The sequence below is a fragment of the Equus asinus genome, chromosome 14, assembly GCF_041296235.1.
Source record: "Equus asinus isolate D_3611 breed Donkey chromosome 14, EquAss-T2T_v2, whole genome shotgun sequence".
In the NCBI taxonomy this organism is placed as follows: domain Eukaryota; kingdom Metazoa; phylum Chordata; class Mammalia; order Perissodactyla; family Equidae; genus Equus; species Equus asinus.
Genome location: NC_091803.1, coordinates 35,979,380 through 36,004,764, shown reverse-complemented (window position 1 = coordinate 36,004,764; position 25,385 = coordinate 35,979,380). Strand labels below are relative to the sequence as shown.

At 48.6% G+C, this 25,385-nt stretch overlaps 1 protein-coding gene across 1 annotated transcript in view; it reads left to right on the top strand.

Annotated features, from left to right (window-relative positions):
* Positions 1–25,385, top strand: part of XYLT1 (xylosyltransferase 1) — a 301,755-nt gene that overhangs the window by 249,978 nt on the left and 26,392 nt on the right. The window contains exons 6-8 of the mRNA XM_014837585.3: positions 4,483–4,563; positions 18,936–19,152; positions 22,125–22,301. Of these exons, the coding sequence (XP_014693071.3) occupies positions 4,483–4,563; positions 18,936–19,152; positions 22,125–22,301 (475 nt within the window). The remainder of the gene's footprint in view (positions 1–4,482; positions 4,564–18,935; positions 19,153–22,124; positions 22,302–25,385) is intronic.

Genomic DNA, 25,385 nt, shown 5'->3' with positions numbered 1-25,385 from the left:
GTTGGGGAAATACTGGCACGGGATATTCTGAGCTCAGATTGAATTGCCTCCACCTTCATCATCCTCAGCTTGCCCGATTCCACAGTCCTCCATCCACCGCCCTTCATGCCCATTTCTGCTCCACAAATGGCCCGCCCACTGCCTCCAGGAGGGCTAAATCTGCTGCTCTTTGGGGTCTGTACATACCTAGCAGCATCGGGAGTTTGAAATCCGAATCCTGACATTCACAAAAACTCTGTGCTTAACTTTCGCGTTCGCACTGTCGGCCTCCCCATTGGTCGTGAGCACCTCTGGCAGGTTCTTCTCCGCATCGTGTATCAGGGAAGGGGTTCTGGGCCAGAGCATTGGGGGCACGAGGGACCCAGAGAAATGCAGCTGGTTCTCTCTCAACCTCCTTCCAAGTGGAGGCTGAGCAGGCCCCATCCCCTCCTCTCCCTGTCCCACGCTGCCAGCAGACAGGCTTGGCTGTGACTGAGCTCCTGGGCACCCAGGGGACCTGAGAGCCGCGCTAGGGCCCTTCTTCTTGTGCATCTTCATGCCCAGAGCCATTGTGCATTATAGACACACACGATGATGCAATGGCCCCCTGGGAGCCAGTTCCCAACTCTGACACCAGCTAGGAGACTGCGGACAAGTCCCTTCTGGGGGGCATTATCCCAAACCATGCACTGCAGAACATTCCATAAGTATTAATGCACAGACAGCCTTCCAAGTTCAAATCAGGTTGGGTCTTTAGATTGCTGTCCCCAGTTCAAAATGTCTTAAGCTTCTGGTGTTCAAGATGGCAATAATATTAGTATTAAGTGACAGCTAACATTTATCAAGGGCTTACCCTCTGCCATGTGCTACCGCACGGCTCTTACATGCATTATTTTATTTCGTACTCCCAACACCTGAGGCTTATTGAGATGAAAGTAACTTGCTCCAAGTCTGGGCTTTTAGGAAGCCACGGTGGGGAGAAGATGAAGAAGGAAAGAGGAAGAGAATTAGCTGCCAATCTTCATGCTTGACTGGAAGCGGCGCTTCTTCAACTTTAAAGGGCGCACACGTCACCTGGGAATCTTGTTAAAAGGCACATTTTAACTCAACGGGTCCTGAGTGGAGCCGGAGCTATGGCATTTCTGTTGGTCCAAAGACCAGGCTCTGAATAGGGAGCATTAGACCACCTGTATCTTCTCTCCTGCACCTGGGGTGGAATTCATTCATTCATTCATTCATTCATTCATTTGCAGAAGGGGTCTAGTCATGAAGAGCAGGAGCTGTGACATTTAGAAGCAGGTTCCAATCCTGGTTCCGCACTTTACTAAATGGGCGTCTTCGCTGAGTCTCAGTTGCTCCTCTGTAAAATGGGAATAAAACTTGCATTATATATAGCATCTTTGTGAATATCAAATGCAATAAAATGTGGCAAAAGTCCGCCCCAGGGCCTGGGGCATGGTGGACTTTCCATAAGTGGTCGTGATTCGGGAGCTTATTTTATGATTTATTTATTTATTCGTTTCAACTGAGATTCCTACATGGTTCCAATACATTAAGATAAATAAATTTATTTACATCTTTCTACAAAGATGTCCCAGTGGCTCCAAAGGCTACAGGGACGGGCTCCAGAGTTCCCATCACGAATCAGAGGAAACAGGCACAGACCAAGACATGCCTTCTAATAATTTCCACGAAAGGTGGAAGGAAATGGGTGAGGAGTCAGACACAAGGGATGCGCACTGTAGGAGCCACTTGGCAAATGACTCCACCAGAAAGGAGGAGTGAGAAATGTGTGTAAGGGGAAGGAGAGCAGCAGAGAGAGCAGACTGGAGCTGGGGAGAATGTCAACAGATCGCAAGCTGTTAATTATCCCGAGAGAACTAAATATTATGTAGGCAATTATCGACAGGCGTCTGAAAGCAACAATAGGAAGACTTGGTCCCCAGCCGAATGCCTTCTGCGCGTGGAGAAGGGCTGGGGAAACAGGCTTGGCATGCACAGCAGGCTTTTCACTCAGAGGGAGAGCAAGGGGGCCGGGGCCCCCGGGGAGGGGGGAGGCAGGGGTCCCCTGCCTGTCCAGTCCAGTCAAGCCAAGCACACGGCTGCTTTGCTTTGAAAAGCGGCTTTACGCACAAGCTCTGGGCCTGGAATGCACGGCCCCCTCCCCCAAGATGTCATCTTTTGAGACGATTTCATGTGGAAGCATTGCTAAGTAAATTCGCTAAATGCCTATTCATCCCCGTCAGATGGGAACTCGGTGAAGCGGTAAATGGGAAAATGGCCCCAGCTCCGGGCCCTGAAAGGCGCTTTCTGGGGCCGCCCAGTGGAGCTGCAGCCGCTGACCCTGGGAGGCCCGGGGCTGCGCGCGAGGGGGGCCCAGAGCCCGGGCCGGCCCCTTCAGTCCTGCCGCTGAGAGGCCCTTATTATTATTCCTGCTGCCAGGGACCCATTCAGAGGTTAACTTGTCCCCGCATTCATCAGGACGACAATAATGAACTTTCGCAGAGAGTAGCGAGGGGGTTGGTAAATAGTAACCGCTAAGACGCGGAAATGGAATGGGCCTCGTTATGGTTGGAAAAGAGAGATGGCTTTAATTTTTTTTCTCTAAGCCGATTTAGTTTCCACCTCTCCCAGCAACTTCAAGAGGCCCTCTGCCCACGAGCTCCGCAGGCCTTGGGATGAGGCACGCGTGGGATCTGCCGCGGAGCAGAGGGGCGGGGCTGTCCACGCGGGAGGTGCACCAGGGCGCAGACACGTGGGGTCAGCCTTTGTCTGCGTCCCTGGGATTCACCTCTGCGCGCATCCCCGGGGCTTAGCTCTCTGCGTCTGTGCGGATTTACCTCATTGCAGACACACGGGGCTCTGCTGGCGTCTGCCGCTGCGAAAACGGCCGGTTTTGCATGGGTGTTTATTTCACTAATGGGATGGGACATGGCAGTGCTCATTTGCGCTGCAGCATCTCTTAACTGCTTTGTGCCCCCCTCCGCTGGAATTACGAGTTGGTCAACACGAGTCATCCAATCAGAGAGCAGGGGCTCGGGCGTCGCACCACTGCAGGGAGTTGCAGGGAGGTGAAGCGGGTGGGGGCGGGGTGGAGGTGGGGCTCGGATCAGATGGTGGTAGGCAGAAAAAGCAGAGCAGCTTGCATTTATTGTGCACCTACTATATGCCTTTGAAATCCACCCAGATATCCATTAAATATATATGCATGGAAAGCTTAATGTCTGCAGGACGGCCAGGTGAGTTCAGAGAAGGTCACCACTCCGAGGTTAAATGACTTCCACTTGGACACATGGCTGGGTCAGGAGTGGAGGGAGGTCTGTCTCCAGACCTGTCTGCTTCTAGAGCCCAGGCGTGGCTTTCTACAGCACCCACCTGCCTTGCAAAGGTCTAGCCTCCATTCTGTTCCCAGAGATGTCCTTCCTCTGCCTTCACCGGCTCTCCCAATTTGAAACAATTGGTAACCCTTTGGTCTGAGTCAAAATCCCTGAGCAGAGGCTTGATGACAAAGGAGCTGTCACTTCAGCACCATTTACCTGTTTAGGTTTATTCAGAGGCCGAGGCGACTGCGTTTCTGGCAGATGGAGACCTGTGTGACTGCCTTTTAAAATACTGTCACAGCTGTGTGCACAAGCTGACTAGCTGTGACTACACTGCTAGCGCTGAGATTGATGGCGATAAATTTGGGATAACAATGCCAGGACCAACGTCATCCATTTGTATCGCACTTCATATTTTTTAAAGCTCTCTCTACTGGTAGCCCAATGGTTATTGAAGACTTGGTATTCATTCATTCATTCATTCTTCAAAATGCATTTGAAGGAGTCAGTTCAAACTCATCTCACTTTGAGTCATTCATTCATCGCACACATTAATGTAGTTCCTACTATGTGCCAGTGATGAACAAGTCTGACTAGGTTCTGTCCTCACGGGGCTTACATCCTAGAGTAAGCAAGTTTAACACTTTCAAATGGTGATAAGATAGGGATGTAAACAGAGTGATGTGAGAAAGGTGGGGTTGAGGAGGCAGATGCTAGTTTAGGTTGGGTGGCCAGAAAAGGCCTCTTTGAAGAGGTGACGTTGGAAAGGAGACCTGGACAACAAGAGCAAACCAGACATAGAAGACACAGGGCACAATTTCCCAGGCACAGCAAGTGCAAAGGCCCTGAGGTTGCTCTGTATCTGGCAGTGAACCACACACTGATGACTTATTGTTTGCCAAGCCCGGTGCTTGGCACTGGAGATTCCAAAACAAATAAGACACTGTGCTTATCCTCAAGGAGTTCTCAGGATATAGGAGTCTATAGGAGACAAACACACCAACAGTCCATTTTAATGTAGTGTGATACACCCCGTGATGGTGACCTGTGAAACGGGATGCCTTATCAGTGCGTGTGCTGTGAAAGGAGGGGACCTGGTTTCTGTGACAAAGAATGGAGCCAGGACTCAAAGTCTCCATGGTCTCTGGAGGACCCTGACTTTCCTCTTGGCTTGTTTTCACAGGACAAATGACCAGCTGGTGGCATTTCTCTCCCGATACCGCGATATGAACTTCCTGAAGTCACACGGCCGGGACAATGCAAGGTAATACCTCGTCCCCCTGCCTTTGTGCAAAATGGAAATGCAAGTCTGAGCAGTCGTTTTGGGGGCTTCCTTCTAGGCTGGTTTGGTGCAGCCAGAGAAGAGCTGAGGAGGAGAGAATGGCATGGCACGGGCGGGCTTCGGCCCTTTCCGTGGAGGGTCTGAAGTGGTCTCTCTTGTCAGCCAATACAGAGATAAAATAAATGTGTCTCATCGTATCATAGCCCTTTACACCTTTTTTCCAAGCACTTTCATGCATCCATTATCTCATTACGGCAACCTTTCCAGGTAGGTAGGACAGCCATTGTTAATTCCCATTTTATTGGTGGAAAGACTGAGGCCTCTATTTTAAGTGATGTCCCCAGATCATTCATTCAGTCAGCCAGTCATTCAACAAATAGTCACTGAGTACCAAGTGTGTGCCAGGCATCCTGCTAGCAGTGAACAAGACAACATCCTTACTCTAGTGGAATTTACTTTCTAGTGGGAGAGTGTCTCATACAAGCAGAGTTGAACTCCCATCTCCTGACTCGGTGCCCTCCCTGTTGCCTCACTCTTGCTGCCTAAGATGGTGACAGGGATCGAGGCACCCAGAAGCCCAACCTGGCTCCATCGCACCTCCCTCACTTAAAATGAGCAAAGCCAAATAACATCACTATGGTCCAGCTTCAAGCTAAGTCCACATCTCTGTGGCCAGAGATTGGCTAGAAGGGTTGCTGTGTTGAGCGCCCCGTGTAGCAGAGATCACATGATCAGCTTCACCATCCCAACAGAAAATGCCATTCAAAGCCAGCCCAGGGTCACCCTGACGCCCCGGGGCCTTTTCCTCCCTTTGATCTCAGAGCCTAACCTGGCAGCTCCCAGCATGATTTTACCTTGTTAATGGGTTTTGTTTGGCCCTCGTGCTGGTTTTGTTTTGTTTTAATTCAGGTGCTTCATCGGAAAATTAATAGCCCCACTTAAAAACAACAATATTTTCCATGAAAATCCAGATTTCCAGTTCATCTCCAAAGATCAGAATGTCCACTAACTCTGTGGCTGAATTTTTTCCCAGCCGTCACCATCTGGCTCTCAGACAAAGCCCGTGTTCTCCCCATCACTGTGGCCCTCACCTGTCCGCTTTCCCTTCCTGGCCCCGTCGGCACTTCAGTTTGCAGTCTCTGCTGTGAGTGTTCTCCGCCACTGCCGATGGAGGTGTCACTTTGGCTGGCTCTGTAACTCATTTTTCCCAATTATCCACAGCAGGGATGGGACAAAAACAAGCAGTGGGTTCCATTTCCTGAGCTTTCAAGAGGGAGCCCCAGAATCCTTTTGTTGTATCATTTTGCTACCTTTTAACTTTGATTTCATCCAGCGGACTATTTCTGGATTGTTCCTGTCCTACTGACAGCCTGCATTCTCTACCTTTAAAAGGAGCCTCCAGACTTGAAGATGCTCTGTAAATGAGCACAGATTGGTATAGCATGTTCCAGCTGCCAAGGGTGGAGAGGCCTGGGCGGATAAACAAGAAGAATTATTTCCACCGTGTGTTGTGTTCCTACTAAGTGCCCATTGCTCTGCTGGACCCTTTGCCTGCAGGCTCCAAGTTCATTCTTACAGCCACTCAATGCAAAAATAAGAATTATTATCTCCATTTGTCAGGAGAAGTAAGGAAGTCTTGGGGAACCTAAAATGATTTTCCCAAGGTCACACAGCTGGGAAGTGCTAGAATTTGAACCTAATTCTCTGGCCCCAAAGCCCGTGGGAACAAGGTGGAGCTGAGCAAGAGTCCATGGAGGTGGTTAGCTATCAGAACTGGCCCAGATATTGGCGTCTGTGCCCTTGGGCAGAGAATGAAGACCCTTCTTCCCCTCCAGGTAGCCTGGTAATACATGCTCTGTGCAAACAAAGTTGCATCATGGGAAAGGAGCCATTGTAAGTTGATAGACTTGTGTCTGAATGATATCCACCCTAATATTGTTTCAGCCTAGTCAGTATTTATTCTGTCTCTACTGTTTCCAGGCACTGTGCCAGGAACTGGGTTAAAATCATGAGCTTTGACGTTACTCTTCCTGGATTGGTGTTCTGCTCTACCATGTCCTTGCTGTGTTGCATTGAAAAGTGACTTAACCTCTCTGAGCCTGTTCCGTTACCTGTACAAAGGAAATATTGATAGACATACACTCATGAGGTTGTTGGGAGGATTAAATGAGATGCTGCGTATAAAGCATTTGGCATATAGTAAATGCCCCGTGATGATGATGGTGATGGTGGTGATGATGCCATTGCCATGATAAGCATAGGACTAAACTATTGCTGGTGGGAGAAAGAAATAGATGGTGTATGGGCCAGAGTTGTGCCTCTTGGTATGTGAGTACATCCTGTCTAGTTGATGTGCATCAGTGGCTGACAGATGGTACCCAAATGGCACAGGACAGGATGAAGGCTCGGGCTAAGGAGATTGTGCTTACAGCTCCAAAACCCTAAAACCCAGAGCTCTTGGTACAAGAGAAGCTCACAAGTTCCAACACCCAGGAATGAGTCCTTGGCTGGGGTTCTCTCACTTAGATGGATTAAGGGCAGTAATTTAGTATTGATTTAATAGTAAAATGAGCCAACATACCATCATCTGCCGTGTCTCCTCTTTGTCAGCTGAGGCCTTACCTGCTGCATGAACGAGCCTGGCCACTGCCATCTTCCGTTGCCTCTCCCCAGTGTGTGGAGCTGGGCGTGGCTTAGCTCAGATTCTTGCACTGGCGGTGTGTTGGGAAGGACTCTTTTGGTGGCAGATGACCAAGACCCAGCTCAACTTAGCATAAGCAGTAAAGGAAGTTGTCGGATAATGCAACTAAAACATTAGGATCTGACTTCAGGTATGGCTGGATCAGGCAGTTCAAATGGTCTCGTCCAACCCAGACTCTGTCAGTTCTTTTTCTTTGGCTGTTTAATTATTTTTTATTATTCTGAGAGAGTGTTAAAGTAAAATAAACACAGCAAATAGCCAAGCGGTTCACTGGCCAGAATCTTATCTTTTTTTTAAGTTGACATATAATATTGTATTAGTTGCAGGTGTGCAGCATAATGATTCGATATATGTATATAGTGCAAAATGATCACCACAATAAGTCTGGTTAACATCCGTTATCATACATAGTTGACAATTTTTTCTTCTTGTGATGAGAACTTTTTAAGATCTACTCTCTTAGCAACTTTCAAATATGCAGTACGGTATCGTTAACTGTAGTCACCATGCTGTACATTAAATCTCCAGGACTTATTTATTTTATAACTGGAAGTTTGTACCTTTTGATCCCCTTCCCCCATTATCTTCTGTTATTCTGCTTTCCTTTGTGTTGGTTTAATTTTCTGGCTCCAAATTCTGACCCTTCACAACTTATTAGCCTCATTTTACTGATAACGGACTTGAGACCCAGAGAGGTCAAGTAACTTCCCTAAGTTCATACAACAAGGGCAGGGCTGGGCCTCAAACCCAGGTGAGTGTGTCCCCAGCCCAAGCTCACAATCCCTGCATGGTGGGGCCTCTCTGAGTTCTGGTCCTGCTTCCCCCCAATGTGCTGGATGGCTTAGAGGCAGCCACTCTGCTTCTCTGGGCTTCATTTTCTCCCTTCGAAAAGCACGGGGGTTAAACAAGATGGTCTCTGACACCCCTCCCCATTCTGATGCTCCATGCCTCTGGACCGGCCCTCATAAACGGCAATGTGACAGAGGCAGAGAGCTTGAAAGATAACAAGATGTGGAGGGACAAAAGCAAGCAGTGAGATACAAAATAGGCCACGGGGTGCCTCGGATTTTAATTCCACGTGGTTCCTAATAGCAGTGTTGACCTTCTGTTCCCATCTCCAGCCTTTAGCTGCCAATTTGGACTTCCAGCTCCTGCTGTGAAGAGATGGCATAAAGTCAAACTAGTATTTTCATAGCTGCCAAATTGGTCCTGACTGTTCCTGTAATTAAATGATGGGGGGGGGGGGAGGTGTTGTGTTCACTGTTTCTCCTTACTTTCCTCCCAAAATAAAGTAACCAGATCTATTGAAAGACACGTAGCACAATTAGCGTTTTCCCTGATGGCCTCGGCAGGGCTAGCAGAAACAGGACCCCGAAGTCTCCTTGCAGCCTGAAGAAGAGGGTCTTTGCAAACATCCCCAGGAGCTCCTGGCTCCTTGCAGGGAGCGTCGGAGAAGATCCCCAGATCTCTGCAGCCCACTCAAGTCTCAGTCTGTGGGGACAGCCCCTTACAGGGAGATGGAAAGGGAAAATCATTTCCCTCGGCCAGAATAGGGTTTTCTCGAGGACTTTTCCTGCCTCGGTGGTTTAAGTTCTCCACCTGATTCGAGGTCACCAGGGCCCCAGCGCTGAGCCCTGGGACAGTGTGGCGTAGTGGTGAAAACACGAGCACTGGAGTCCAGCCACCTGTGTCGAAAGGCCAGCTCTGCCACGTGGCAGCGTGGGACTTCAACAAATGGCTTTGACTCTCCATGCTTCCGTGTCCTCATCTTTATAAGATCCGGACAGTGATGTTGGGATTACAGGGGACGGAGCATCCTCACTGGGTATCCTTCCGCGGGAAGGCACCGAGCCAGGCACTTTGAAGTACTTTATCTCATTTCAGCCTCACTTGGCAGGTATCCCATTTCAGAGATGAGTACAACTGAGGCTTGGAGGATTGCTTTAACTTGCTCAAGGTCCTATGGCTCATAAACAGCAGAGCTCGGATTGGAATCTGGTTCGGTCTAACTTCAAAACCTGTGTTCTTTGTCACCCCGTGATTAGTGACTGCATCTGAGAGGACCTGTAGTTTTAAGTCCTTGGGACGTACAGATGAAAGGGCAAAATTCTGCTGACTCTAAGCAGAATCATTTTTTAAATGAGTGGGGGAGGGACATCAGATCCCCCCTCTATTTCCTATAGTCAACATATCCCGAAGCGTCTTCATGATTATTTCGGGTGGCTCATAAATGGGCATACTGGGAAAGTTAGGTATGGATCTTATGTGTAGAAACTAAAATTCATATAATTAGCCCATCTAACCCATGACTTCATGCATATTATGCTTGGAATATACTAGGTGTGTGACCTTTGGTGACTTACGTGAATTACCTGTGCGTCAGCTTCCACATCTGTAAAATGGGAATGATGATAAGACCAACCTCGCAGAGTTGTTGCAAGATTAAATGAGTGACTATGGATAAGCTCTTGGAACTATTAGTCGTGCATATTAAGTCGATGATGATGACGCTGACGACGATGATAATGATTGGTGGTGATGATGGAGAAAAATCTTGAAGATGGTATACAAATGATGAACATTTTAGAAACACTTTCTACAACCTTAGGGAAACAACTAGCATTTCAAATGTAAGAAAATTAGATCAGTGAAAGCTAGGAGGGGTCCCAGCCCTCTGGTCGAAGTGACATAAGCCAATGTCTTCCTGTTCCCAGGTCCCCTCAGGTACCAGAGTGGCAGCTCCAGCAGCTTTGGCATCTCCTTCTCTCTGACATTGAACTAATCTTCAGGCCCAAACTTCCCTGGGTGTATAAACAGGCAACTATTTAGCCAAAAGCTGGCAAATCCATCGAGAGCCTGGCCAGGAACCTCCTCCAAGCAAATCTGCTTTCAGGAGGCCCTTTGGTGCCAACTTCCTTATCTAGACAAGGGCTCTCTCCCCAGCTGTCTGGGGGCACCATGACTGATGCAAGGAGATAATTAATCTCTCATCTCCAGGGGGGAAAGCAGATTGTGTTTCCTTTTGCTTTTCTTAAACCCAACTGGTGAGTTTATCACTGTTCGCCTGTCCACTTTATTTAATCCAGTTATGGCAGCCACCTCAAAATAAAGGTCAGCATCGTGCAGCCGCCCACACCAAGCTGTGTGTGCATACCCACTCTCGGCCTCCGCACGGATTTTCAGGTCAACTCTGGAACTTTTCTTTTTTTTCCAAACAATACACGTAGAAGTTAGACAAAAGACTAGAAGGAAAATATGTTCACACTGTCATCTCTGAGAAGTAGAGTATGAATGTCATTTTCTTCTTTGATTTCTTTTTATGTTCCAATCCTTCTATGAAGGATGTGCATTACTTTTATAATCAGAACTAAAGGCAGTAAACATTTTTTTTTCAATGTGCGAAATATGGAAAACTAATTAGCCTTCAGTGGACCTTTAGACTCTTGCGGGTGCAGGCTGACTGGGGGCCCCCAGTGCTGCAAAGAGCATGGGCCACCGAGGTGGAGACTCTGGGTCCTGGGAAGTGGGCCCCTGACTTACGATGTCCGCTCAGGCTGCTTTTTCTTCCATCTTTGAATGTCAAACTCAAGTCAGCTTTCTTCACACAGGGTGTGTGATAATAGTTAGATGTGGAGGGTTTATTCTGTGCCCTAAATGCCTTACAGATGTTAATTCTTTCAGTTTTCACAATAACCCCTTGATGTAAGTGAGTCGTCATCATGCCCATTTTCCAGATGGGGACACTGAGGCAAGAGAGATGAAACAACACACAGCTTGAACACAGGGAAACAGACTGGACCCCGGGCAGTCTGGGTCCAGAGTCTGCACTCCTGGCCACTGCGCCCGCTGATTCCCTAAGTATGTGCACTGTGGGGTTTCCTGCCGCGTCCAGGCCACGTGTACATGTGGATGATGCTCTCCTTCCACCAGTCACAGCCGAGTCTGCCTTGCCTGTGGTTGAGTGAGGCAGGAAAGCGCGGCATTCCCAGAGCTCTCACTCCAGCCTCTCTTCATCCGTTGGGTCTCTTGCATGTTCTGTATCTGTCTCTTAGAAAGCTCTTCCCCACAACTCTTCAGAGGACTAAATCCTTCTTACCCTTCTCCTCCAGCTTCAATGCCCTCTCCTCAGCGAAGCCTTCCTCAACAACCTTCACTAAGGAAGTCCCTGTTTCTTTATTTTTCTGTCATTGCACTCTGGGTTGTTCTGTATAGCCCTTTTCAAAAGCATCTAATTATGCATTTATGTGTTCTGTAGTTCTTTATGTCTAATTACTTATTTATTAGAGCAGTGTTATAGCTAAGAGTGTGGAATCCGGAGCCTGACTACGGAGGTTTGAATCCCATTAACCACTAAGCAACTGTGTGGCCTTGGGAAAATGACTTAACCTCTCTTGTCTCCATTCCTTTTGTAAAATGAACCCTCATAGGGCTGTGGTGAACGCTAAGTAAGAGAATATATGTTAAGTGCGAGGAATAGGGCCTAAAAAGTAGCAAGTGCTCAATAAATGGTAGATGTTATTTCGGGTTTTTATCTCTCACTCTAGAGGAGAGAGAAGAAGGTAAGGAATGATGTCCATCTCATTCACGATCATGTTCTCACCACACAGACCAGGAGGATTGAGGGTGCCCTTTAGAGCTGGTGAATGAGCAGGTGCCCCAACACCCCTTGCTCCTCCAGCTACTGCAGAGCAGAGGCATGACAGCTCCCTTCAGCCCGAGTCAAGAAGGGCCACAGCCCACCCGGGGCCTGAGAAAAATGGCCAGCAGAGCCCGATGAAGCTGCCAAGCTAAGAACCCAGTGAGCTGAATCCTCGCTGACTCGTAGCTCAGAAAGATGGGAGGGTTCTGTATTCATGGTGCTCCGACAGAATTAAAAGGACGGCTGTGACACTTGTCACCGTTACCATCACATCCATGGGCATCGCTCACCTGAAACAATTGTAGGAGATGGGGGTCCTTATGGGGGCTTCAGGCTTCTGTCCTTGGTGCTGAAATGTCGCTGCTCTTCAGGACCTAGAGGGTTTCTCCTTAGCCTGGCGGTGCCCTACACATGCCTGTCTGCCAAATCCTGGAAGAGAAAAGTGGAGAGAGAGACATTTAAAATGTCTAGGTTGATGGAGGAAAAATGTTAAGCATCGTGGTGGACGTTTATGGAGCACTTCCTGTGTGCTGAGCACTTCGTTTCATGTGTAATCTCATTTAAACCTTCACCCCAACTCTGTGAGGGTGGGATTATTCTGATCATTTTCCACGTGAGAAAGTGAGCCATCATATGTTCAGGTCGCCCAAGGTTGGTGGCAGACCCAGGACTTGAATGAGGTAGTCTGGCTCTAGACTTGCCAGGCGCAAAGCTCGGCCCCTGCATCAGATGGCTGTCACATGTGAGCCCATTCACATAGCTGGCCGATTTCGTACATTGTGGGTTCTCATGCTTTTGCTCCATGACTTTATTTTTTAACTAAAATGCTTAGGTTGTACTTAGGCTAAATGAGTTATCTGGGTTCAGTGACAGATCACTGGACAGGAAAAGAGAAGAAGGGAAGAATTTTTTTGTAAGTTATGCAATTTGGGACGACTTTGAGGTATACCTCCTCTCTGGGTATCAGTGTGTGTGTGTGTTTTCTCTTAATCTGTAGAGTTAGTTTTATTAGCTGATTACTAAGATTCCTTCTTGCTCAAGCATGCTGTAAAATCTGAGGGGCAGAGTTCTTCCTTTTAGAACTCATTATAGGGCAAGACAGTTCTGGAATAAGTCCATACTTGATGAATATGCCGAGATTGTAGCCAGGGAATTAACTGAAACGAGAGACTTCTTCACTGTCTGCCTTTTCTGAGATGATTTCCGAAGGCTACAGATGCATTCTTAACTGACCTCTTCTCCCACGGGTGAGAATCAAGCCTCCTCGCCACTCCCATCTGATTTCCTCTGATGCTCAGCTGAGTAGACTTGGTCCTTGTGACATCCCAGTGGGTCATATTTAGCTGTGACTTTGTCCCATATTGTGCCAGTAGAGAAAAAATCTGAGGAACGCAAACCAACCATCCCCAAGAGTCCAGGATGTAAAACCGATGCGAGTGATTCCATCTTTGCCCTTAGGTAGCTGTTGTGAAGACAGAAGCCCTCGTGAGGTCTGGCAGAAAGCCTCCTCGAAGAGCAGCAGTGAGCCCTCTTTTCTTCGTTCTCTCATTTCTGGGCAGTGTCTTTTTGAGGCAGTGGAAGTTCTCAGATCCTTCACTGGGATCCTTTTGCAGGGACCCTGGTGAATTGAGACAGGTGAAGAATGGCAGAGTAGTTAAGAGTTCGCATTGGAATCATCCAGACCTGGTTTCAAGTCCAGGACTGCTAGCTGTGTGACCTTGGGGAGTTTACTTAACCTTTCTGTGATTCAGTGCCTTCGTCTCAAATGCGCGTTAGAAGGATCTGATACCTGGTTAACGAAGGGCTGCTACTTCCTGATGGCCCGACAGGCGTGGCTGTTACTCTTCCCTTTGTTCATTCACTGAATAAGTATTTATTGAGCACCAGGTGTATGCTAGGCACTGTTCGGGGAACTAGGTATGCAGCAGTGAGCAAAAATAGACAAAAATCTCTACCCTCGTAGGGTAGACGTAAGGGGCTGACGTCTAGTAAGGAGAAATAGACAAAAAACTAAACAAACACCTTGTGTATGACAGTAGAAGGTGAAAAGTGCTATGGAGAAAAATAAAGCTTGAAAGGAGGACCAGGGGTGCGAGGTTGGGGAGGGATGTTATTATGTAAGGGGCTGACGGTTGGATCAGTCCGTTGCTTGGGTGAATGGTGCTTTGTGAACGCTCTGCAGAGCCCTTTGTCAGCATCATCCATCACCCTTTCACAGCTGATGCAGGAGGTTGTCAGCACAGGTGTCATGAGGCTCATCCAACAGATGAGGAACCTGGCATTCAAGAGGTTAAGCCAGCCCCATCTCTCAGTCAGTGAGAGCAGAGACAGGATTGGTACCCAGGTCCGCTTGGCGTCGGTTCTTGTATGGTGCCACCTGTTGACCCACTTGTCCCAGGTAACCACATCAATGGGAAATGAAACTAAGGGGAGGAGAGGGTCAGTGGTCACCTTCTGTGTATGGGGCCTCTTGCTGCAAACCTGTCCTCCATCCCTCTGGTGAGGGAGCCATGCACCCTCCACTGGTGAGCCAGCCTTTGCGAAAAGACACACCCAGGTGTTTACTGATTTACCTTGATTTCCAATCTTTACCTTTTCAGGCTATCACAAATGCACAGAGAAGGAAAAAACATCACTGCCTAAGCAGCTGATGCCCTTCACCTGCTGGATCCCCACACTCCGACTCTCCCACCACCTCCCAGTCCAGGCCTAAGTTCCTGGTCGCCCCTCTCAACCCAGGAACTTTTCTGTGACCCGGGGAATCGGTTGTCTCTATTTACTCATAATTAACCAAAGCATGCATTTGCAGCTTATCAGTTTTTGAATGCAGTAAATACAGCAAGCGATCTGCCAACCCCATGAACATTTCATTTGGGAGATTACTGCATAAATATTGTATTTGGAGATTATGGTCTGGGACATCACATTAAAATTGCAAGATGATGCTATCATCCCATATAGTGGAACATGAAATTAAAAAGCTGGTCCATAGAAAGAAAATTGCAAGTCCTCGCACCTGTATTTCTTCTCTCTCTCTCTCTTTCACTCTCTCTCTCCTTCTCTTTCACTTTCTTTTTCTCTCTCTCCCTCCCTCTCTCTCTCTGTCTCAGTTAGTCTTTGTTACCATGTAAACTTTGATATAGGTTATCTAAAATTTAAAGTTTTAATCATGGTGAAGTGCACCAACTGGACACTATTCTATAATTAGCACCAGCCAGAGTCGAGGTAGAATTTTATTTTCCTAAACTCAATGAAGCCAGCCCTGGGGGTCTAGTGGTTAAGATTCAGCGCTCTCACCGCCATGGCTTGGGTTCGTTTCCTGGTCAGGGAACCACACTGCTTGTCTGTCGGTTGTCATATTGTGGCAGCTGTGTGTTGCTGAAAGCTATGCCACCAGTATTTCAAATACCAGCAGGGTCACCCATGGTGGACAGGTTTCAGCAGAGCTTCCAGACTAGACAGACTATGAAGAAGGATCTGGCCACGCACTTCCCAAAAAATTGGCATGAGAACCCTGTGTCTAGCAGTGGAGCATTGTCTGATAGAGTGATGGAAGGTGAGAGGATGGAGCAGAAAGACCAGGTAGGGTTCTGCTCTGCTGTCCACACAATCACTAGGAGTCAGAATTGACTCAACAGCACTAACAAAAATAAAAAGTCAATGAACCAGTTACAGCTGAATTTTGTGTCATTGGAGTAATACGGTGAATAGATGAAAAACCTTACCAAATTATTCCCCAGCAAGAACATGGCTTTGCTAACAAGCTTGGCTTTTGCCATTGGGAAGGTGTGTTAGGGAAAGAATATGACCAAGGTCCTTGGGTACCTGAGTCTACTGGTTGCCTCTGTCCTTGTGTGTGTCCTTAGAGAAGTCGTCAACCTTCTCTGGGCTCCCATGCATCCTTCTGTAATGCCTGCCCCACCCCCTCTTCCTGGTATAACAGAGTGACTTAGAGAACGCCACAGTTGGAAAGCATCTTAGGGATTCCCCCGCCGAGGGTTATTATGACTGGTGGTCCATGAGCTGGGTTCAGCCTAGGGATGTGTTTTATTTAGCCAGAAATGCTTTTTTTTTTTTTTAAAAAAAAAAAAAAAGGAGTTTAAGTACTTTTCGGAAAATGCTTCCTCCACTTCTTTGCTGACTTCACCCACCTTGCTGTCTTATACTCAGCCCACTTCATATACTTACATTACCAGCCTGTCCCCTGTAGGCATTTAACTTTACAACCCAGACCTAGCCCAACTTTGTCATTTTTACCAAAAGGAAAACTGAGATTCAAGGTCATCACCTTCCCAGGTCACTTGGCTGGTTACTGATGGAGCCCCACTGCAACATAGATGAGAAACACATTTCAGCAGAATTCAGTCTGTTCACCACCAGCATCATTGTCATCACCATTTTTATTATACAATCGCCGATTTTGTTAAGAATTAAGTGGACTAATCATCGTGCTCAGTGAGTGGCCGTGGTCTAAGAGCAGGTCCTCTGCTTACGCAGAAGAAAGCGCCAGGGCTGTGGGTTTCTTAGTGAGCTTCCCCCACTGGATGCCAGTGGATTTGTGGGAGGCCCAGCGGGATTCTCTCTCGAATTCAGCGTGACCATTAGGACAGGACTGTCTCCAGCTTTTATGCCCTGAAGTCTGGTCATCACAGTAGACTTTCCCTGAGCAGCTGCCTCGCTCTGTCCTAGGACTGGTAAGGGAGGCAGAAAGGAGGAAGCCGAGAGCAGTCCTAGTGAGAAAGCATCTCCCTGGGAGGAGACAGGTACCTCTAATCAGAAGACAGTGATGAGCACTGCCATAGAGGTGCCAAGCCCTCTAGACACACGATGGGGCGTGCAGGCCAGCCCAGTGGAACAGGTGCCATGTAGGTGCCACAGCCATGGATACCTGCCCTCTCTGGGGCCTAAGAACATTTGAATCCATCATGGCAGGGATAACGTTGAAATCGTTCAGGAATGTGTTGGTCAGGACTTTTTCAATTGCAAGTGACAGAATCCCATCTCAAAATGCCTTAAGCACATTTACTGACAAGTCTGGGGCAAGTCAGGCACATTGAGATCCAGGTTCTCAAGCAGAGTCATCAAGACTCCATCCCTGTCTGTCTGTCTGTCTGTCTGTCTCTCTCTCTCTCTCTCTCTCTTTTTTCTCTTCTGCTCTTCTCTTCTTTCTGTGTTACCCCTGCTATCAGGCAACCTCTGTACTCATGGTGACAAAATGGCTGCCACCAGCTCTAGGCTTACATTCTCCCAGCCAAAAATCCCATAGAGAAGCCCTCCTTCCCAGTAGTTCCAGCAGAAATCCAGGACCCAATCTCAGACTTGGCGTGAGGTGCTCATCCATCCCTGAACCAATGATGGTGGCCAGCCGGATGGAATACTCTGATCGACCAGCTGGGCCCTGTCCCCACCCTTGCTGCTGGGGGTGGGATGCAAACCCAAATGAACTGAGAGTTGAAGATAGGTGACTGTCCAAAGTGAAATCGAGATGCAGTTCCCAGAAAAACGAGGAATGAAGCACCGATGTATGCATTACAATGTGGATGAACCTTGAAAACCTATCTTGGTAGAAGGATCCAATACAAAAGGCCACGTATTATCTGATTCCATCTATATGAAATGTCCAGAATAGGTAAATCCATAGGGACAGGAAGCAGGTTAGTGGTTGCAGGGGCTGGAGGCAAGGGGGAATGGGGAGTGACTGCTTATGGGCATGGGGTCTCCTTTCAGAGTGATGCAATATTTTGAAGCTAGGGAGAGGTGACGATTGCACACCATTGTGAATGAACTAAGGCTGTGGAATTGTACACTTTCAAATGGTTCGTTTTATGTCGTATGAGCCAGAAGAGCATCAAGACACTTGGGTTGGGAGGCCCTAGACTATAAGCTTCCGACGAGATCACCAGCTGCTGAGGAACAGGAGTCATCCTTCCTTCTCCTTGACCTGCATTAGGGCCAGCACAATGCTTGGCACATAGTAGGGGTGCAGTTAATGCTCACTGTAAATGAACGAGAGTTTGGGCCAGAGGCTTCACACTAGCTCTGTCTGACCTCCCAACACACCCGCTTCACCAGCTCTCTGGCTTTTGATTTCTGCATCTACAGAATAGGAACCGCCATTCTGCCCTGCCTCCCTTGCAAAATCTCCACCCCAAAAGTTGTATATACACACACTCCAGAGCAGGAGTTACTCATCTGGGGTTCATGGATAGAATTCAGGGGCTCTGTGACTTTGGATGAGAAGAATATGATGTTTATTTTCACTAAACACTAACTGAAATCTAGCTAAATGTGGATAACAAACCCCAGTAGCATTCGCAGTAACTGTTAGGAATCACGTATTTTCGTGTCACATTATCGTTGATGCATATACCTCCAGATATCATTTATCCTCACCTCTTCAAAATTACAGTAGCTATTAGACCTGCCACAAAAGCTTGTTATTTAACGTGTGAAAAAAAAACACACGTAATTATCATAAATTTAGTGTTTTATAAAATATCTTGTGATCCTATATTTAATGTGTGAATCCGGAAGCACGTGTATTACTATATCATAACTCTGGTGTTTTTAAAAAATATTTCGTAACCCTGTATATTTTGCTGTATGCATTTAAGGGTATTATTCTGAGATGAGGGTCCATACGCTGTGTCCACCAAGCCGCCAAGGTGTCCACAGCGTGAAAAGGTGATTTCAAGAGTTCTCTAAAGAAGAAGTAGATGGAGCAGATGATGGTTAGATGGTCATTGTCATCTAACTGTGCCGGGCAGGTCCCCTAAGCTCTCTAAGCTTCAGGGTCCTCATCTGTCAAATGGGCGTAATAAAAGGACTTGCCTCGTTGGGACGCAGTCACCAAACTCACTGGTGGAGATCGAGTGACAAACCACACACGGAGCGCCTGGCTCACAGCAAGTGCTCAGTGAACGCTTTTGTTCCTACGATCGTGCCATTTCATCTGGACTCTGGGTGGACTCTTTCGGGGCCCCTTTGGGCTGAGGGCTACGTTGTCTCTCCCAGGTTCATCCGGAAACAGGGCCTGGACCGGCTCTTCCTGGAGTGCGATGCCCACATGTGGCGCCTGGGGGACCGGCGGATCCCCGAGGGCATTGCAGTGGATGGCGGCTCCGATTGGTTCCTGCTGAACCGGAAGTTTGTGGAGTATGTGACGTTCTCCACAGATGATCTGGTGACCAAAATGAAGCACTTCTACTCCTACACGCTGCTTCCTGCCGAGGTGAGTGTCCAGGAAAAACGTCTCCGAGAAAGGTAAGGGGCTGGCTCCAGCCTTTGGAGCAAAGTGGATGCTGAATTTTTGGCTAAGCGATACTGGGTCCAAACAATTCATAGTCTCCAAACATCCAGATGAAGATGGGGAACTGCATCGGCTCCCAGGGACCTTGCTGTCGCAGCAGGGCCCCTGGTTCCCCTCCAGTCTGCACAGAGGCTGTACTGAGTTAGACGCACAGCATCTTTGTGCAAAGTACAAAAAGGAGCCCTTCCACCAGACACTTGGCTCCCCCGGTCATCAAATCATCCTGATCTACTGATTTTGTTAGAGCAAGACACTTGACTGCCATTTTCCAGAAAACTGTTATAAAAAAAATATAAACCTCTCATACCTACAGTGTTGAGGGTGCCCCCTAGAGTTGTGCAGTGCGTAATTCACACAACTGTATATGCTGGCCTTTTGGGGACACATCCACATCAACTTTTGACAGATCCTTCACAGTCACCAATCCTGTAATAACAACTTTTTTAACACCAAGAATCCCATTTCTAATTTTGAGTATTGTTCTATTATTCCCTGACAGACAATAGTGTTTTATCGGTCAAACCAGAAATTCCAGTGATCCCAAAGACAGCCAGCCAGGGCTTCTGCTGGACTGGCACTAGCCCCCTGCATTGACACCCACTGTGGCCAAATGCTTGGGACTCAGCATTTCCTGTTGGCTTTTGGAAGTCTTTGAAAAGCTCCAGGGAGCCTGTCACCCCTTTTCAGACTTCAGGGTGGGAAGCTGTCGTAGTTCGGGCTGCCATAAGGAAGTACGATAGACTGGGTGGCTTATAAACAACAGAAATTCACTTCTTAGAGTTCTGGAGGCTGGAAGTCCGAGATCAGGGTGACAGCATGGTTGGGTGAGGACCCTCTTCTGGGTTGCAGTGTCTACCAGCAGTTCTTGCTGTGTCCTTACATGGTGGAAGGGGTTAGGGGTCTCTCTGGGGTCCCTTTTAGAAGGGCACTAATCCCCATTCATAAGGGCTCCACCCTCATGACCTAATCAAAGGCCCCACCTCTTAACACTATCACATTGGGAGTTAAAATTTCAACCTAGGACACAAACATTCAGTCCATTTCAGAAGCCCTGTCGTGTAAGATTGCCGACTGTTCTGAAACAGCCCCAGCCCCATCGGGAAATGGGTAGGAACCCAGTACTGAAGTGTTGCCACCAGCATGCCAGCAGCCTCCTTATCAGACCTGAGCCAGGGGTTTCAGATTCAGTGTCTTGACCTCCAGTTCACTTTGATCCTAATTTCCAACTTCAGAAGACTCCACAGCTCGTTCTGCTTCTGTTGAGCCCATAACACCTCCTGTAAATGGTCCACCGTTCCTTCCTGGCAGTGCCGCATCTCTGGACCACTCAGGTTGTGTGTTTCTAGGCTGGAAAAGACAGTGCATCTCATTTGATGGTTTCCACATCCCTCGCCAACATCTGGGGCGGTGCCAGGCTCTGGGTGGGGCTGACTGCCCACGTCACTCCAGAGGTATGATGGGCTTGTCATCACTGGGCCGGGTTTTGCAATTCTGCACACATGTTAAGTAATCAGGTTTTAATTCTATTTCAGCGAAAATCACCTTTTCTCTCAATTCCGATAACCTCCTCATCCATTATCTTGCAGGGAATTTCTGTATCGTTGTGAGTGGACACAAGGCAATTGGTAATTGGGTACTTTTCCCTATCACTTGATGGAGAATATGCACCTCTTTGGGCATGCAGACAATTCAAGCTTAAAATCAAAGTTCACGGACATGTCATTTAACATCACAGGACGCTTAGCTGGGGGTGGTGGGTGGAGCCTCACTTTGCCCACCCACCCATTGAGGAGAGACTGTTTGGGGCTTTGGTTGTTTTGATCAAGATGCTCATCCTGATTCTGGCTCTCTGTCTCACCCCTGCCCCAGCACATGCAAGCACGGTGCACTTCAGGGTCCCTGTTAGATGCTACCTCCTCCATTCCAGCACCTCTGCCTTGCCCTCCCTTGTCTCAGACCTCCTCCAGGGGAGCGGTGTAGCAGAATCCTGAAGGCTGTGCTGTAAATTTGTAACAAGTGGACACGTATTCCCCACAGCTTCCTCTAGGGAGCAGAGAGCAGAGGAGACTGTATCTGCCTGGTATCTGGGGTGCTTATAAAACAGTATCCAAATAGAAGTCAGTCTCTGTCTCTCTCTCTCTCTCTCCAGAAGTCTCTCAGCAGCTCCAACCATGTCTGGTGTCTCTTTTCACTTTCAACATTGCCTCCTTCTCAGATTCCTAGGAGAGACTGGCCAAGAGTCCTTGGAATAGGGGGAACCCATGGCACCTGCTTCAGCACCACGGACAGCAGGCAGCCTGCCGCCGCCCTCCCCCGGTTGTAGTCACACTACTGCAGAGGATGAGGCAGGAGGGCACTGGGACACCTTCCAGCCCCGGGCCATATGCATCCCTGATCTGGCCTCCCTCTCCCAGGGGTGAAATTCCAGAGCATCAGTCTTTGTTCTCAAGACCTCAGACCTGAATCCCTTTGGTTTCAGATCTGGCTGTTTGCAAAGCAAGAGCCCTTTTGGCCCATGGTGTTCTGGAAAATTGTCCCCATCTTTTCCTCTGGTCCCCATGTGCTGACATACCCTGAGGAATTTTTCCTCTCTGCTGAGTGGACAGATGTCCTGGGTGATGAAATGTCTTGAAATCAGATTCTAGGCTGCTGAAGAAAGACAATTTAGAGAAACACTCAGAGCAGTAGACTTCTAAACAGAGTTAGGTCACTCTGGACAAAACACCCAGTGTACCTTGAGTTGCAGCAGACTGGCCGCTGACCCTGTTTGCAGAGAGAACAGACAAGTGTCCAAGAGAGTCCCTTCACAGTTGGTCCCAGGGAAGGAGCCCCCAGCCCAGCCCATCCGAGGGAGGCTGGAAGAGGTCTCAGGCTGGACCCTCTCTCCCCTCTAGTCCTTCTTCCACACAGTCCTGGAGAACAGCCCCCACTGTGACACCATGGTAGACAACAACCTGCGTATCACCAACTGGAACCGCAAACTGGGCTGCAAGTGCCAGTACAAGCACATCGTGGACTGGTGCGGCTGCTCCCCCAATGACTTCAAGCCGCAGGACTTCCATCGCTTCCAGGTGAGCCCACAGCGCCCTGCCAGCCCCCTGAAGCACACCTTCCCAGCAAACCTCTGCAGGCATCCAGGGCCAGCCCTGTCAGCCCTGCAGTATCCAACCTGGCTGTGGATAATAATAATAACAACGTCAACAATAGCCAACATCTCTTGATCACTTACTCCATGCCAGGACCATTCTAACCACTTTGCCTATATTGACTCCATAACCCCATGACAAATTTATGTGATAGATAGACAGACAACAAGATAGATGGATACAGATATTATTATTCCATTTTAGAGATAGGGAAACTGAGGCATAGAAAGGTCAAAAAACTTGTTCAAGGTCACACAGCCTAGTGTATCTGTTTCGAAAGGCCATACTCATATCCGTTTCTCTATACTGCCTTTCAGTCAGAATCCCCTGAAATATTTGCTAAAAACATATTTCTGGGTACAAACTTGAGTATGTCTAGGTGGAGTTTCTCAACTTCAGCACTCTCAACGCTGTGGCCGGGTCATTCTGTGTTGTGCGTCTGTCCTGTGCCCTGTAGGATAGTTAGCAGCATCCCTGGCTTCGACCCACTAGACCCCGTAGCCATCTGCAGTCCTGACAACTAGAAATGACTTCAATGTTGCCAAATGTCCACTGGGGGCAAACTCACGCCTGGTTGAGAACTGCTGACCTTCAGGAGGTCCAGGAATTTGTATTTTTAATAGATTGCCCTTTGGGGAGTTCTCACGGGCAGCCAGGTTTGGAAATCGCCACACTCTGGACGCATCGCACTTAAAGAAGTAACAAGAGGTAGAGATGTCACTGTCCCCACAGCATCTCTGTGTGGCCCAGCAGCTTACAGTTTTGGAAGCAGAAGCAGGAGGGTGATAAATGCTCCATCTGCTTCCCCTGAGCCCCAAGGGTGCCTGGGCCCCCAGACCTCTCCAGGAGGACAGCCTCTCTCCTTTCTACGTCAGCACCCCTCCTGCCCCCTCCAGGCCAGCACCCTGAGCTTCTTCCTCTTTTCTCCCTTGCCGCAAGCCCCAGCTGCCAAGAGCACAAACAGAATGCTGCGGAATGGCTAAACAAATCATTCTGAGGTCCCTAGGGCCACCCCGTGGAGGTGGGATGCTGTTCCCCAAATGGCTAATGTAGACGGAGGGCAGGGACAACAACGCCAGGCTGATGACCGAGTCCAAGGTGCCCCTGCTGCTTCACTGTGGCACGTAACTGAAACATCTAGTGGCAGGCACGGGCTGCCCGCATGGAACTTCCAGCCTCTTAGCCGGGCTTCTCAGAGTGTGGGTGTGGACCAGCAGCATCAGCATCACCAGGTGCTTGTTAGAAATGCAGAATCTCTACAGCTCCAGACCTGCTGAGTCAGAATCTGGTGACTGGAGGTTATTTATGCTTGAGAAGTGCAGAGGTAGGGATCTGTCTGTCCCTGTCCCGGGCTGTGTGCCAGGCCATCTGTGGGCATTGGCCTCACTGGGGTAGGCATCCTCTCCATCGTGCAGGTGGGGAAATAAAGGCTCAGAGGGGCGAACTTACTTGTCCATGGACACACAGTTAGTGAAGTGGTAGGCTGGAAGTCCCACCCAGGTGTTTCCAGTTCCAGACCTGGGCTTCTTGCAGCAGACCCCTCTGCCATCTGGTTTCACGCCCACACAGGCACAGAACACAGAGCAGCTTTCAACTCCTCGTTCGTATTCCTTCAAGGTTCCCACCTAATGTCTTTCGCATCCGTAAGCGGGTGCTGCAATAAGTATTTTTTTAGGCCTGTTCTTGGTGGCAGATTGAGGGCTGCCCAGGGACCTCCTCAAACCTATGTTAATTTAGGCATGAACTTGGGTGACATTTTAGCTCCACGGTCCATGCAGAAAGGATCTGCTGAGCAGAAAGAGGGGTGCAGGGGGAATATTTGACCTATTCAAAAGGGAAAAAAAAAAATTCCCGCTTTTGTAGAGCAAGGAGTCCTTGCCCTGATTGCAAAGGACCTTCATCACTTAGAGCAGGCAGCCGTGTTGGTTCTTGGGAGCGCTGCCCCACACAGGCTGCCCCTGGGCAGCAGCCTTTGTATTCCAGCTCCAGCATCCTGGGGACATCGTGGTCTCTGATAAAGACCGGCTGACACAGAGACCGCATCCTGTGCTCGCAGCTCTTTATTTCACAGTAAACAAAGATCAAGAATATCCCCCAACATCTAGACTCGAGAAACTGCTGCCTGTAAGGCACTCGGAGTTCTCGTTCAAAGAACTCTGAGGAAGAGAATGATAAATATAGAAACATGCCCTTTTAGAAGATCCAGCTATGATCAAAGAATCACAGGCAGAGAAGGGAGACTGCCCTGCCTTGAGTCTGGTCCTCAGGCCACAGAAAACACAGACTCAGAAGCCCCTGGGAGCAGGTTTAAGGAGGTAGTGGGGATAGTCACATCATAATAGCTGGGTGCCAGACTCTGTGCTAAGTACCCATATTGTTAGACCCATTGTAAGGATGAGGGAGCTGAGGCCCTGGGTGACTTGTCCAAAGACAGATGCAGCTAGAAAGTAGCAGAGTGAGGGTTTGAACCCCGGGTGGACTAGCTCTTTTCAATGCCACTGTAAGGGTCACTGAGCTGACCCCTTCCCCACAGAGAGGGGACTCCCAAGGGTTCATGAAGGACAGAGGGGATGGGATGGTCAGAACGAGGCCAAGGGTTTTTGTTATGAGGGTTTCCGGTTTACTCAATTAACAGTTTGACCCTAGGAGGATGCAGCAGAAGGAGCTTGGGTTTTAGAGTCATGGGATCCGGGTTCGAATCTTACAACTGTGCATTTGTAGAAATCACTCCCCCTCTTGAGCTCGATTTCCTCCTCTGTGAAATGGGGATCGAAATACCTGCTTTGCGGCGCATTGGGAGGATTAGCGGGCGTGGCGTAAACGCAATGCCCTCCAGAGAGTGTGTGGTCAGCAGTTCTTATAATCACTGTTGCTACTGTTAATCCACGCTAGACCCACATTAAGGTCAATAGTAACACCAGACCATCAGCTCCTCAGAGCAGGGCGCTGTGGTTTAATTGTTCCATAGCCTAGACCAGGGGTCAGCAAACCGCAGCCCCTGGGCCAAAT